We start from the raw sequence: 15,075 nt of genomic DNA, 5'->3' as shown, positions 1-15,075 counted from the left end.
ACGCGTCGAGCAACGCGAAGCATGACACAGTGACGCGCCTTGTGACGCGTATCCGAAGCAAAATTACCGATGCCCAGCACCATAATCACAACCATCTGCATAATGAGAACTCTCAAACCACGACCAAACTCACACCTGACTCAACCCCGTCGTGACGAATTTACTCAAACAGCACACACCACACACCAGGCGCACAGAATCATGAGACGGTCCTAGCAACCATCAGTTCCCCGTACAGCAACTTGTGCATGCACGCGCGTGAAAGCACTCGACGGAATGGTTTGACGCAGCTGCCGACGCTGTGATTCGCGTTCACTCTGACTGGTCAACGCGTCTCACCATGCGTTTTGCACTGGCGCTTACAAAAACTGTTCGAACGCAAACGCGTCGCACTGCGCTTCGCTTCACGCAACTCTCTACTATGTCACCGCCGTTCGCTGTCGCCGCGAGTTCGTGGCTCGGTTCGTCGTTGCACAGAAGGCAGTTGAATTTGAACCGTCGTGGAATACAGACTTGAAAAGTCTAGCAGCTTTCCCTGTTGCCGTTTTGTGGTGAGCTCATCAGCAGCCAGAGTCAGAGGAGCAGAAGCAGCAGCAGCCATTAGTCACCTTCTCTTATTGCATGCCAGTAGCAGCAGCAGCAGCAGTTGTTTCAATCAGTGTGGTGTGAGGTGATCCCCCCGGATCAGAACCAGTGTCAGTGCTCTCTGTCTGTTGTGTGTGAAAAAAGATTATCTCTAGCATAGAAAAAAAAAAACGCGGATTTAGAGAAGTCCCCCGGTCGCGAGAAATTTCGAAAGGAAAATCGCGTTCGCGGAACAGGAAAAAAAACGGCATTTTGTACCAGCAGAACATAGCGCGGGTCGCATTTTTTTGGTGAAGCGAAGTCGTCGGTGTCGCCGTTGATCTCTCGGGTCCGGTTCCGGTTGTGTGGTCCGGCCAGTTCAAGTGTGTGGAAGCAGTAGCGGCGGAAGCCAGCAGTTTTTTCCCTCGATTCGCGCAGGTTCCGGAAACCAGCGAAAGCTTCAGTGAAGCAACTCTTTTCTGTCCCGTTACCCCGGAGGAGTACAACTAGTTAAAACACAAAAATGGTAAGCATTTCAAAAGTAACATCATCGGACAGGATTGTGGCAAGTTTCCGGTTGGAAAACGGGTGCATGTTTCGGAATTTCTGCTGCTATCGAGCCGAGCAGACTTTTTCAGTGAAAATCGAGATCTTTTTCTGGTGGTGTGTTCCTCCTCTTCTCTCTGTGTGGTGTTCATAGAAACGACGACAACGATGGTGATGATGATGGCCGACTTGGATTGGATGACTTGGATGAGTGTAATCTCCGCTGCTGCGGCCGCCGCGTTGTCGCGCAATGACACGCACACAGCGAAAAGTGGTGTGCTCTGGTGGCGGTGGCCGCGAGGTCCTAGTTTTGCCATGCATCGCCAGCTCGACTCGCAGTAGCTGGAGCAATCCGGCTGCTGGCCACGAATGGCCCCGTTATTGTGTTGTCCCTGTTGGGGTGGTGCAGTTTGTTCCGGATTATAAATAGCAGCACCTGATGCAACGCTCCTCTCGGTGTGCAATTATTGCTACTTACTATCAAATTGTGGGAGCATGTTGGTTGGATTTTGGATCCCATGGGGAGAATGAGGGGAAATCTCGTGATGGCGACGATGACGAGTAATGTGCGGGATTAATTTTGGAACGGTACCTACCGACCGGACCGGAGTCTGGTATTTGTTTTCGTCACCTGGGTTGTTCGACAGTGGTGCCATGCCGAGATACCAGCTTAGTCCTGAATCAATATTTTATACGATTTTGTTATTGCTTGAAATAGTTGTGATCAATGTTGTAATTAGATCAAGAAGTTGCTGACCAGTAAAAGAGAAATTTGAACTCACATCGTATGCGATGAATGTGTTAAACTTGCAACTCTATTCTCTAAATTCCTAAAATACTGTTGCACCGAGTCCGATTAGGCATTTGACAGCAACAATACACGTTATTAATAAGGTCTCAATAGTTTCATCCACAATGCATTGCATCCCGAAATTCAAGTCTTGTAGCAGTTTCTAAAAGTATACACATACCTGGACTGGACGGTGATGGTTATGTTCCCTGAAAATTGAAGCTCAAGTCGATGACATCAAGAAACATGTGTCAATTCACCAGGGAATCTTTTAAGGATTTCTCCACGATTTTCTTATGAAAATCTTTCAAAGGTTTCTTTTGGAAATTTCCCATAAGTTTATATTAAATAGTTCATGGATAAATCACTAAATCGAAATCTTGGATACAGAAGAAATTCTCGCAGGAATCGCAGATTCTTTTGTAAGAGTTTCTAAAACAACTTCTGAAGAAATTATGGATATATCCCCAGAAAAATGCATAAAGGTTTATGATGGAACCCACAGGATACATTCACAGGAGAATGTCTAGAAGAAATTCCACAAGTTATCCCCAGTTGGAATTGCTGGAAATATCTCCAGAATGAAGCCAGAAGATCTTCTTTATGTTTTTAAGTTATGGCGATTTTTTTTTTGCAGGAATTGTTCCTGTGATTTCTACTAGAGCTCCTCCAAGGAATTCTTAACGAGTTTTTCACGAATTTTCTCCAGGAGAAGATTCTCCTGTAATTTCCTCAAGAAATTTCCATGACCTTTCTTCTAGAGTTACTCTTTGGATTTTTAGTCCTGGGATGTTTCTTAGTTTTTTTCCCGAATTTATCAAAAAAATTCTCTTTAAAAAATCCAAAGAGTCCGGATTGCATTTTAGGATTTGTGCAGGAGCTGTTGCTGATATTTCTCATGAAATTATTCACGTGATTTCTTTCAGAGGTTTTCCCGGCTTTTCCCCGTGGTTGTTTACAGGATTTCTTGCAATGAACGTCCTGAGATTATTTTTACAGATTTTCGCGAAAACTCCAGGAAATCCCAACCGTGTAGCGATTGTTAGGATTTCTTTAATAGTTGTCCAGTTGCTCGGGCAGGGATTTTCCAGGAGTTTTTCAAGGAATGTCCCAGGGGATAACTTATAAAGTTCCTTGTGAGAAATTTCCAGAGAAATATCGGGAAGGAACCCAGGAGAAATTTTGTGAGAAACTTCGCAAGACCTATTGATTAAATCTCTAAAGCAATTTCGTAATAGATTCTGGGAAAAACTGGGACATTTCTGAAAAAAGTTCGAAAGGAATTCCCGAGAGGAACTATGGGAAAAATCATAGAGTAATGCTGGAAAACTCTCTGGAAGAAATCCCTGAAAGAACTTCTGCAAAAATCACGCAAAAAATCCAAGAGCAGCTGGTGGAAAGCTATCCCGCAAGATCGCTAATGGAAATTCCTGAAGGTACTTCGGATAAATTTTGGAAGGATAGTCATGAGGAATTGAGCGAGAAACTCTGGAAGTATATCGGGGAAACTTCTGGAGGAAATTCCAGACCCAAAATTGTAAGAATTGTAGAGACTCCGTGAGAAACTCCTATAGAACTCTGGTAGAAATATCTGATAAGAATGGCACCGTCACTCCCAACAGCAACATTATCTTCTGCTCAGAGCACGTAGAACTGTCTAATAGTGTTACAAACCTCGGCCTAAAACTCGACAACAATCTCCATTGGGCTAACCAGGTTAATCATGTAACAAGGAGCGTGTTCAGCACGCTTCAAACCTTTTGACGCTTTTCGGCTGTGCTATCTACCGAAACTCGTATAAAACTCGTAGTAGCAGTTATAGGACCTATTTTTAAGTACTGAGATTCAGTTATTATTTTGATACTGATGTAACTTATTTGCTTAACTGTCCTAAGTATTTTTTTCGTTTTGTTGTAAAAGCTACTTGACCCTAAAATTGGCAATGCTAAACGGTTCACGATCAAAAATTACCGACATCCTGCAATGGATATCCAATTTATTTTCAGGATTAAGAAAACTAAAATGTTAACAAAAACATCAAACAACAAAATTTGATGTACATACATACATAGTATGTATCACGTATCACCTTTTTATCATATAGCTTGAAGATTTCTACAGGAATTTAACATTAATATTCCATTTTTGTCAACACTGAAAGTTTTACCAATTTTTTTCCTCCAATACTCCATATTTATGCATGCATCCATGAAGGAATTGGAAGTAACCACCATAATCAGATGTATGTGCTAAGTAGCTTGCAACACATGTTCGTTCAATTATAACTTCAACTGGGAATACCCTCCATCGATTACTCCAACCATGCCTTTTTGAATTCCTCCAGTAATTCCTTCTACATACTAGCGATTCTTTCTGGAGATGTTTTCAGGAACTTCTATGGACTGAGTTACACCATCTGCCATCTGGGCAAGCCTTTCAGGAACTCCTTAGGTAGATTCCTACAGAAAATTTATCTGGTGATTCCTCCAGGAAATCCATCTGTCGATTGCTTCAGAGATATAATCTTGAATTCTTTCAGAAATTCATGCTGGGGATTTATCCAAGAAGTTCCTACTGGGGATCCCACATTGGATGCCTTCTGTGGATTCCTCCAGAATGCTTTATAGATTTCATCCTCGGATTTTCAGAATAAGCTTCTGAAGGAATCCTAAAATGAAACTAAAAAGAAATCAACTTCTAAAGGATTTCCACAAAGAACTTTTGTAAGATTTCCAAGATTATAATTCCTGGAAAATTTTTATAAGGACCACTGCTCGCAAAAGTAACTCTTGAAGTATTCCCAGAAATAAAGATGTCCCGGGAAATTTCTAGAAGGATTTCGTGGAGAATCCCCAGAAGGAACTTCCTGAAATTTCCAAAAGCACAAATGCACAAACGCAGTGAAAAATTGCATGATCGAAAATTTAGAACGTCTTGGATTTGAACTTCTGCATGACTACCAAAAATAACTCTTGCATGTTTTCCTGGAAGGATTGACTGGAAGAATTCCAGATGGAACTCTTTCAAGAATTCCAAATACAGCTTATAAGCTGGATGAATCCCGGAAACATTGTTGCAGAAGACTGCCAGAAATGGTTCTGGAGAAGTTCCAAGAGATTACATAGAAAAATACCTTGACATCTCCTACAGGTACCCCAGAAGAAACTTCCAAGGAAGTTCACGAAGGAATACCGGAAGGAATCTTATAAAACGCTCAAGGAAGTATTCCTTCCGGAAAGAAGAAGACAAAACCTTCTTTGTTTTCTTTGTTAAGATATCGAAATTGCCTTCCGAGAGATGGATCATTCTGTGAAGTGTGCCATTCTGGACAATTTCGTTTCGGGCAGGGTTCCTGATTTCCATTTTGCATGTTAACTCACATTTGAAGCCAGTCAACAGCGAATGCATTCATTTGTTTTCGATCAAAACTGCGAACGATCAGCAACGAATAAAAATGCCAAGCGACATACACCTCGCCACACACTGATGATGGGATTGCGTTTTTGTGTAGGACAACCCATTTGCTGCATCTTTCTGGGCTCGCTTTTGCAACGAGGAGTGCATATGAATGCACTGGACTGAGGCGAATATATGGATTCTTGCTTTTATAGATTCCTACAGGTGTTTCTGGGATTCCCAGAAGGAGATTCTGGAGCAAAAAATCTTAGAAAATAATCCTGGAGGATTCCTAGGAAGAACTCCTGGAAGATTGCCGAAGTGGTCAACCCGAAAATTCCTACAAGCAGCTTCTGTCGGATTTCCAGAAGGAACTTGTGGAAGATTTCCGGAAAGAATTCTGAAAACTTTCAGAATGAACTCCAGGAGGAACTTCCTGCAGAAATCCTTGAAGGATTCCCAGAAGGAAGTTCTGAAGGATTCTTGAATGAAAGCCCTGGAGGACTTCCAGAAGAATATCTTGGAGGATGCACAGAAGCTTTCGGGAGGAATCCCAGAATGAACTTTTTTGAGAATTGCCTGAAGAAACTCGTTGATATCCAGTAGGAAACCCTGCAGAATTTATGAAGACGATTCTAGGGTGAATCCAACAGAAGCTCTTGCAGGAATTCAAATTCTTCAGCAAAAGGAACTGGTGCTGGAGGACCAGAAAAAAAAACTCCTGGAGAAATTCCTGGACGAATCCAAAAAGTATTCGGGGGTTTCTCGACCTTGCAAATTTCGCTCGGCTATTGCAGTTATCTATGAAATCACAGAGAGACTTCTTGAAGAAATGCCAGAAGCAATTCTGAAGAATTTTAAAAGGAGTTCCTGATGGAATTAAAGAAAAATATGGGGGAATCTAAAACTTTGAGGTGAACCCGAGAAGATCTTTCTAAAGAAATCCAGGAGGAATTTCTGAAAAACAAATCTTGAACGAATCCTAAAAGGATTTTCAGAAGGAAGTTTTGAAGGATTCTTGAATGAAAGCCCTGGAAGACTCGCAGAAGAAAATCTTGCAGGATTCATAGACCTCTCCTGGAGGAAGCCAAGAGTGAACTTTTTGAGGATTACATGAAGAAACTTTTGATATCCAGTAGGAAATCATGAAGACGTTACTGGGATGAATCCAGAATGAATAACAAGAACTCCTGCTAAAGTCACAGAAAAACTCCTAGAGTAATTCCTGGACGAATCCCAAAAGTACTTGGAGTTTTCTCGATATTGCAAACTTCTCCTTTCAATTCCAGTCATCTGTGAAATCTCAGAGAGACTTCCTAAAAAAAAATGTCAGAAGGTACTCTGAAGAATCTCAAAAGGAACTCCTGATTGAATGGAAGAAAAAGTTTTGTGGAATCCATGCCTAGAAGAACTTTTAGGTGAACCCGAGGAGGAACTTCTAGTGGAATTTGTGAAACATATCTTGGAAGCATTACCGTAGTAACATCTGATGAAAACTTCGGAGCGATGAACATCTGGGTGGACTCTCTCGAACCTCACAAGGAGAATATCCAACGGCATAGCCAGCTTTTCCTTGCTCACTCTTCTGAACAAACAAGAGAAATAGCGGGATGAAACAGGAGCCAATGGCCGCTCTCTCCATCCTTCTCTTTTTAGTGTTTGTTTAGGTGAGTGAGTGAGCAAGACAAAACAAAAAGCTGGCTACGCCGCTGAGAATATCCTCTTCGATTGAGCGAAATTAATTTTTGCATCTTTTAATTCCGCTCTGCAATGTTTTTATTTGACCAATACGTGTAATTCTACTACCATTTGCAGTCTTCCTCAATGTCAGTTGTTCAGCCAGAGCGGATAACTGGCACTGAGAAAGTTCTCACATAATTGTCGAAATACGCATATCTATCAAAGAATTTGCATTGCAGAGTGTAAATGAAAGGTACAAAAAGTCATTTCGGCATAACAAAACGGAGTGAATTTAATAAGGAACTCCTGGAGTAAACTGTAGAATAAATTTCTTAAGTAAATTTAATTCCTGGTGGAACTTCTGACGAAATATTTTTATAAACTCCTGGTGAAATCATAGGGATCAGCAGCTCTCTTAGGTATCAAAACAGAAACTTTTCACGGAATTTCATTAGATAATCAAGCGGAATCGTACGAGGTTACCCAGATGAATCCTAGACACATTCTAGGAGATATCTCAGATGGAACTCCTAGAAGAAAGCTAAAACTATTTCTGGAGTACTCACAAGGGATTACATAGATAAATATTATGAAATTTCTTAAAGGTAACCCACAAGAAACTCATTAGGCAATTCGTGGAAAAATATCTAAAGAAACTCGGAACTACTAATGGAAATCCTGAAGGAGCTTTATGGAGGCATTTTAGTTAGAACGTCTGCAAAACTCCAGATTCTGGAGTCCAGAATAAACTTATTAAGGATTGCCTAATTTAAAATATGTTTTACAGAAATTTTAAAGAAATTTCATGGGCTAATTTCATACAAAAAATGCTTAAGAAATATAAAAAAAAGTTGAAATTCTGTGTACCCTAGAAAAATCTAAGGAACATGCTTTGATTATTAAAAAATTTCTCAGAACAATAAAACACTAGAGAAATCCTAAAAAAACATTGAAGAAATTATTACACACTAGCTGTCCCGGCAAACTCTGTCTTGTCAAGCTGTGGTTGTTTGACAACTGTTGAGGTCGCAGCAACGCACTCTAGATTGATTTGATTTTGATCACGCTGAATTTGTTCCCGGCTCATGAAAAAAACAGTATTTTATCATTGTTTTTACTTTTCTAGTGGATTTTCGTAACTTTTTGTACATATAAACACAGCCACCACGAATACGAATCGAACCATGCGAGACTCATGCTGATCGGTCCACCCGTTCTTGAGTTTTGTTGCCTCAAAGGAACTTCAAACTCATTTTTATATATATAGATTACAAAAAAAAATCTTTTGACCTACAGTAGAATCTCAGAACAATCTCATGAAAGAATTCTCGGATAATTATTGGTTAACCAAGCAGAGGTCCAATTGAGAAAATTTACTCGACTCCCTGGGCATAGTGTACTTGCCTCACAATATACAAATTCATGCAATGGCAGGCAAAAGAAGCCCTTCAATTAATAACTGTGGAAGTGCTCAAAGAACATCAAGTTGGAGCGGGGCAGGCCAAGTCGTAGTGGGGATGTAGAGCCATAAAAAATAAGATGAAGAACCAAGCAGAATTGTACAATATAACATACAAAAATCCCAGAAATGACTTTGACTTTAGAAATCCCAAGGGAATTCCAAAAGAAACTTCTTGTGAAATCTTCACAAATATATTGTTTAATGAATCACGCCGTATTCTACGAGATGTATTCCCAAAAGCATTCTTGGAGGAATTCCAGAAGTAATCCCAATAGAAATTCAGGAGGAATCTAATTCCTACTTTAGATAGTCTGCATAGAAGAATCACACGAGTTTCCATACCGACGCGCAGGTTGTTTTTTTACACTCCTTCATTTTGGCTACAGTATCCGCTTTGTTCAGTGAATGATGTTTTGGATCATTAATGTGGAGATGGCGGGTTTGATTCCCAGTCCGGTCGATAATATCATTGTGAGTGTGTCCCACAATGTAAAATTTCATTAAATATCTAGTAAGAAAGCATTTCAATCAATAACTGCGGATGTGCTGAGAGAATTCTAAGCTGAAGAGCGTCAAACCAGGTTCCAGTGGGAACTTTTTGTAAATGCTAAATTATCATTGGCAGAGGAAGTTTTCAGTTACTAACTGCGGAAGTGCTCATAGAACCCTAAATTAAGAAGCACGCTTTGTCCCAGTAGAAACGTTACGTCAAGAGGAAAGAGAAAACTATTCAATGTACGCATATGAAGTTTCAAGGTTGTATTGCTGACTGCACCCCAAATTGGACTGACACAATAGTGTGCACACCCCTTCAAAGTGTGATTACAGCGCAGGGATACGTCGGATCGAATTGAGGTCTTCGGTGCACTTATTCCTTGTAAATGGAGGAATAAGTGCACCGAAGACCTCGAGACGATCCGAGACAAATGTGCACTTTTATCACACTTTTTAGGCGTACCAAAAAAAGTGTGATAGTCCAATTTGAGATGTAGTCTGCAATAAAATGTCACTGAAATGTCATGACATTTTTCAGTTCTAATGTAAATTTCCATCCGTAAACACAAACCTTCAAAAATGTTGATTAGTGAAGTTGATTAGTTAAAGTGATAGTCGATGAACAATTTTTGTTGTTGGCAGTGAAATAGGAAAATAAACAAATGACATATGTTTTGACATTTTACAATCCTGACTTCAACATTTTGTTGTACTTGATTCTCTTTTGTTTGAGATATTGTCAACTGCAACAATACAGATGACTATGGACATTTGTGAACTGTAAAATACTGATGAAAATTGCTTTTGTCTTTGATTCGTTCAATTTGGTTGTAATGCCAAGAAGATAAGAACGAAGATAGTATCATGATAAGGTACAAGGAAGACACCATCATCATATCCAAATGTTTCAATATCAATTTTATCTACGATACCTTATCAAACCCAGCTGTTTACAGTCTGGCATCACTTCTCACTTTGGATATAATATCGTCGACACGAGTTTGCATTCTCTCACGCGCGCATACGGTTAAAATTCCTCTCCGACGACGGACGACACATCAGGCACCACAAGGCAAGGTGTGTGCTTCTTGCTCGCGCTTCAAAGCTTGCACTCACACAGTGGAGCAGTAGTGGGTTCACGGCGGCCGGCGGTTCCGACCGGGGCCACGACGGCGAAGACAAACAGCGATCCGGACGGGTTCCCAGCCCGTGTGAGACACGATTACAAATTGGGGACTACGAAGGTTGATGAGCCGGGAAACACTCTTTCTTCCTATGGGGTTTCTTATGGGAGTATGAGTGAAAAAAAAGCAAAAAATCTTCCCTCCTTCACTTTCTCACAGAAAACCGCAAACAAAATCATCACCTTCGTAGTCCCCAATTTTGCCGCAATGCGGGATTTTTTTTTCTTTTGTCGTCGTCGTCTACATGGCCATTGTAGGTAGTAGGTAGGTACCTACTACATATTCCCGCACATCTTTTTTTATTGCCTCCGACAATTGCCCCTCGAAAATTGAGGAATTTCCCAATTTGTCGCGATCATCTCGCGGTCACAGATAAAGCAAGCCAAGCACGGCAGCTATCGGATCATATCGTGCCAGTATAAGGTGGGAAGGAGCTAGCTGAAGCTGTCATTGCTCAGAATTATTCATTGTTTCATCGGGTATCGGGGATCTTGGGGTAAACGTGTACTGTGAGGAAGGTGCGAACTGATGAAATCATCGCTTAAATGCCTCTCCTCGGAACTACTGGGCCTGAATGGGGGAGATCGGTGTAGAATGCACCCCCACACTCCCCTCCACATAACCCATAAAAGGATGATCAATTTTAGTTTTAACAGGGTTTAAAACACTTCAAATGTTTTTATAACCTCTTGTTATCAAAACTTCCGAAAGTTTTTAAAGTAGAGAGAATTCCTATTAAATTCGATTGTAATTCCAGGTGTGATCTAGAACCTTCTAGACGTAATGGGCAACCCAGAAACTGTGCAAATCCTCTTCGAAACACTGAGAAACAGGCTCTACCCCGGTTCCAGCGAAGACGTTATGCCAGAAAAGAGGTCCCAAGCGCATTTCATCCCGATTCCCGCAAGCTCCTAGTGCACAGCACAGCGTGCGAGCATCAGCTCCCGCTTGGTAGAACTCGCAAAAATCGATATCTTACCAGCTCCACCAGTTTATCGTTGTTTCTGGCACCTGTATCCTCGTACCGTACCCCTCTGCGAAGGAAACGTCATGATGCCCGACGAGAATGATACAAAATTGTTCTCAACCTCTCGTCTCTAGTAACGACGACGACGATGGATGTGGTGGTGGTGTGAATTCACACAATGATTTCTCGGCATGGTGTGCAATCAACCAACCAACTGTTTCGCGTTATGATGATTTTTTTGTATCTACCTAGCTAGAGCTACGATATCTTTTGTTGGTCTACAACAGCGCAACGCTTGGATGTTTGCCGTGTGGGAAGGCTGCTGTTGCAGCAGCTAGCCGTCCGTCGTCGTGGACCGTCATGACCTGGAAGTAAAGTGGAACATTTTCGCTGATTTTGGAAGTTCGCAATGTGCGATACAGGGGAATAAGTAGGCGGCGAGATGTACAGGGTGCGGCAGGAAAAAATGCGAAAAGTTCAAGGCACTATTACACGCTAAATATGGGATATATATGACTATTTTTTCATGACAGTGTATCAGTCAATGTCTATATTCTAGCACTGAAAAATAAAAATGAACACATTTGATGTTTTACATGTGATAATGTAGGCCTAATTAGCGGATATCAATAAACTGCGCGCCCAATGGTCATTAAACAAAATGACTGTAACAGTAACAAAATTAGCTCAAATTCGATGAACAACCAGACCACACTGATCCAGAGCCATGTAGTTTCACATAGCAGATGAAATAAGTACATATATTTGAAGATATTGTAGAGAAAATCAAAAGTTTTGTTTTTTCAGATGCAAAATTTAGCGACCTGTGCGATTTTCTGCGGTTTGAAAATTCTGGTTGTCTTCATCTTCAGGCGCCGCCCTGTAAAGGTTAGTGACCAAAATGGGAATTTTTTTAATTAACTTTTCAGAAAACTAGCCTATTATAGATCATGGAACGTTGAAACATAGATTGGTTAATGTCGAATGGACGAAAATGAGGTTTGTAGTTGAAAAACACTTTCGCATTTTTTCCTGCCGCATACTGTAGAGATAGCATCAGTAACAGTAAGTTGCTGCTGCTACGGCTGCTGTTGCTGCGTACTTCGAGCAGCGAACCAATGGGTTTTTGTGAAGGGTTCTTCGAACGCGATCGATGAGGGTTGAAGAGTGCTCAACAAAGTAGTTGACTCGTCAAAATCGGGGGAAATATTGGATTTTCGCTCTAGGGCTTCCGGGTGGCAACCATGGGAACGAGAATATCTTGAAAGTTGAAGCAAAATTGGATTTTTACTGCGCTGAACTTGATTGGTTACAGTTTTACTCTGAACTTTATTTTTTGTAGAGAGCTATGAATGAATGACGGGCTTGGTGGTCTGGTGGCTATCGCTTCCGATTCGTATGCAGAAGGTCCTGGATTCAATCCCTGACCCGTCCCTTTCCTCTTAATTTGAATTTTCCTATATACTTTCTCCCTCTTCTCTACATAAACGACTCATGTATATTCACATGTTCATAGCCATTGCCAGAACAGAAACAATTGAAAACACCGTTTCCTTTCCTTCCAACTTTCACAGCACAGTATCAATCTATCATACAACGCCTACGAGTTATGCATTCAAGCGAATTGTGTCGCATTATCTTCAGAGTAACAAATACACAAATCTGTCACCTGATGTCTGGCATCCATGCACCAATGTGTGAACCCATTTCCAACCTTATCCTACAAACACTACATCCGCATGAATTTGTGCAGACGCAGAGGTATATTCAGTCTGCTGTAAATACAAACGATTGCAATCATCACTTCCTTCCCTGCCCCATATTGACCTGCAATCTGACGTGGCAGGTGCCATTGTCGCCTAAAAATAGAAGATCACCAACACTCAAACACTGAAGACTCCTGCTTAGTCGCCGGCAGATATCTCATTGGTTCCTTGTGTGAGTGTATAGCTGGTCTGGCGATACTGGAGTAGCATCCACGAGCGGTCAATCAAACTAAAGCTCAATAATACAGACATCGCCAGTATCACTTAAAGAGCTTGTAATTGCTATGTTGACGCTCCGTCACGACCGAAAACAAGCCAGGCTTCCGAGACTCTTGGATTGGCACCCCATCCGAAAGTGAGAGAAATGCTTCTTCGTGGAGAGATCTCATGATAATGACACTTTCCAGTACCGATTCTAACATTCAAATTCGATGGAATAACTTCATTGAAATTTGGTTAACTCTTGGAGACTCTTGGATTGGCACCCCATCCGAAAGTAAGAGAAATGCTTCTTCGTAGAGAGATCTCCTCATGATAATGACACTTTCCAGTACTGCATCTAACATTCAAATTCGATGGAATGACTTCATTGAAACTTGGATACTCTTGGATCGGCAACCCTTTCGAAAGTGGGAGAAATGCTTATTCGTAGAGAGATCTCCTCGTGATAATGACACTTTCCAGCGCCGCATCTAATATTCAAATTCGATGGAATAACTTCATTGAAACTTGGATAACTTTTGGAAACTCTTGTAGACTCTGGATTAGCACCCCATTCGAAAGTGGGAGAAATGCTTGTTCGTAGAGAGATCTCCTCATGATTCCAGTACCGATTCTAATATTCAAATTTGATGGAATAACTTCATTGAAACTTGGATAACTCTTGGAGACTCTGAATTGGCATCCCATTCGAAAGTGAGAGAAATGCTTGTTCGATTCTTATTCAGTATCGATTCTAACATTCAAATTCAATGGAATAACTTCATTGAAACTTGGATAACTTTTGGAGATTCTTGGATTGACACCTCATCCAAAAGTGAGAGAAACGCTTCTTCGTAGAGAGATCTCCTCATGATAATGGCACTTTCCAGTACTGCATCTGACATTCAAATTCGATGGATTAACTTCATTGAAGCTTGGATAACTCTTGGAAACTCTTGGATTGGCACCCCATTCGAATGTGAGAGAAATGCTTGTTCGTAGAGAGATCTCCTCATGATAATGACACTTTCACTTTCCAGTACCGATTCTAACATTTAAATTCAATGGAATATCTTCATTGAAGATAACTCTTGGAGACTCTTGGATTGACACCCCATCCAAAAGTGAGAGAAATGCTTCTTCGTAGAGAGATCTCCTCATGATAATGACACTTTCCAGTACCGATTCTAATATTCAAATTCGAGGAAATAGCTTCATGGAATACCTTGGTTGATACTATTCACCCTGTTTTAAAAGGACAATTCCTGTTGAAGTATGTAGATCGGTTCAAATAAATGCTTTATTTGATCACATGTTTAACAAAACGAGTTGAACAAAGCTGTCATTTCCAAAATGTGTTCAAAGTGTCTGACATGGATGTTTAAAGATCGTATTATAGAGATGTAACAATCAGTACGTTGTTGCAACGTTCGTTGATTGCAATTACTGGACCAGCCTTTCAGCTATCAATCACTCTACTCAACGAAAACATTTACCCAAACACTAGTGTTCATAGGTACCTAACCGCTCCATATAAACCTCGCATTGGAGAAGTGTGGCCCAAACCCAGACGAAACACTCCTTCTGCCTCACACTTGTTGTTTTCTAAAAACATCTCATCCATTTTTAGACACAATTGTGACTTTCCCAATTTCGCACCATCTCTCCGATCCGACTCGCCACCATGCACTGCAACGACTCTTCCTTGTTTACAGTAAACGTGGGTACGAACGAAATGCGGCTTTCTCTTCACCGCACACAACCGGCTAATCCAGCAGGCAGGCCGGCAGGCGCAGGCAGCATCGCGCAGTGCCAACTCGTCAAATCGCGCGGACACTCAAAACAACATCATGTGCTGCGACTGAGCCGGTTCGCGTATCAGCAGCCTTGGTCAAGCAAAACACAGCGGAGACAAAATGAAAACAGTTCGCGAGTCGTCCGCGACCGCGAGAGATTATTGCTGTGGTGTGGACTGTTTTATTTTTGGGTCACCTTCGAAGGGGAGTGATGGTATTGCTGCTGTT

At 41.2% G+C, this 15,075-nt stretch overlaps 1 protein-coding gene across 1 annotated transcript in view; it reads left to right on the top strand.

Moving 5' to 3' along the window:
- Nucleotides 1-475: 475 nt before the first annotated feature.
- The window catches only part of LOC109421919 (calmodulin), a 123,754-nt gene continuing 109,154 nt past the window's right edge, over nt 476-15,075 (top strand). The window contains exon 1 of the mRNA XM_029865141.2: nt 476-1,090. Coding sequence (XP_029721001.1) covers nt 1,088-1,090 — 3 coding nt within the window. The 5' untranslated portion in view covers nt 476-1,087. The remainder of the gene's footprint in view (nt 1,091-15,075) is intronic.

This window comes from Aedes albopictus, unplaced genomic scaffold (assembly GCF_035046485.1).
Source record: "Aedes albopictus strain Foshan unplaced genomic scaffold, AalbF5 HiC_scaffold_36, whole genome shotgun sequence".
NCBI lineage: Eukaryota > Metazoa > Arthropoda > Insecta > Diptera > Culicidae > Aedes > Aedes albopictus.
This window is presented reverse-complemented; position numbering and strand designations above follow the sequence as displayed.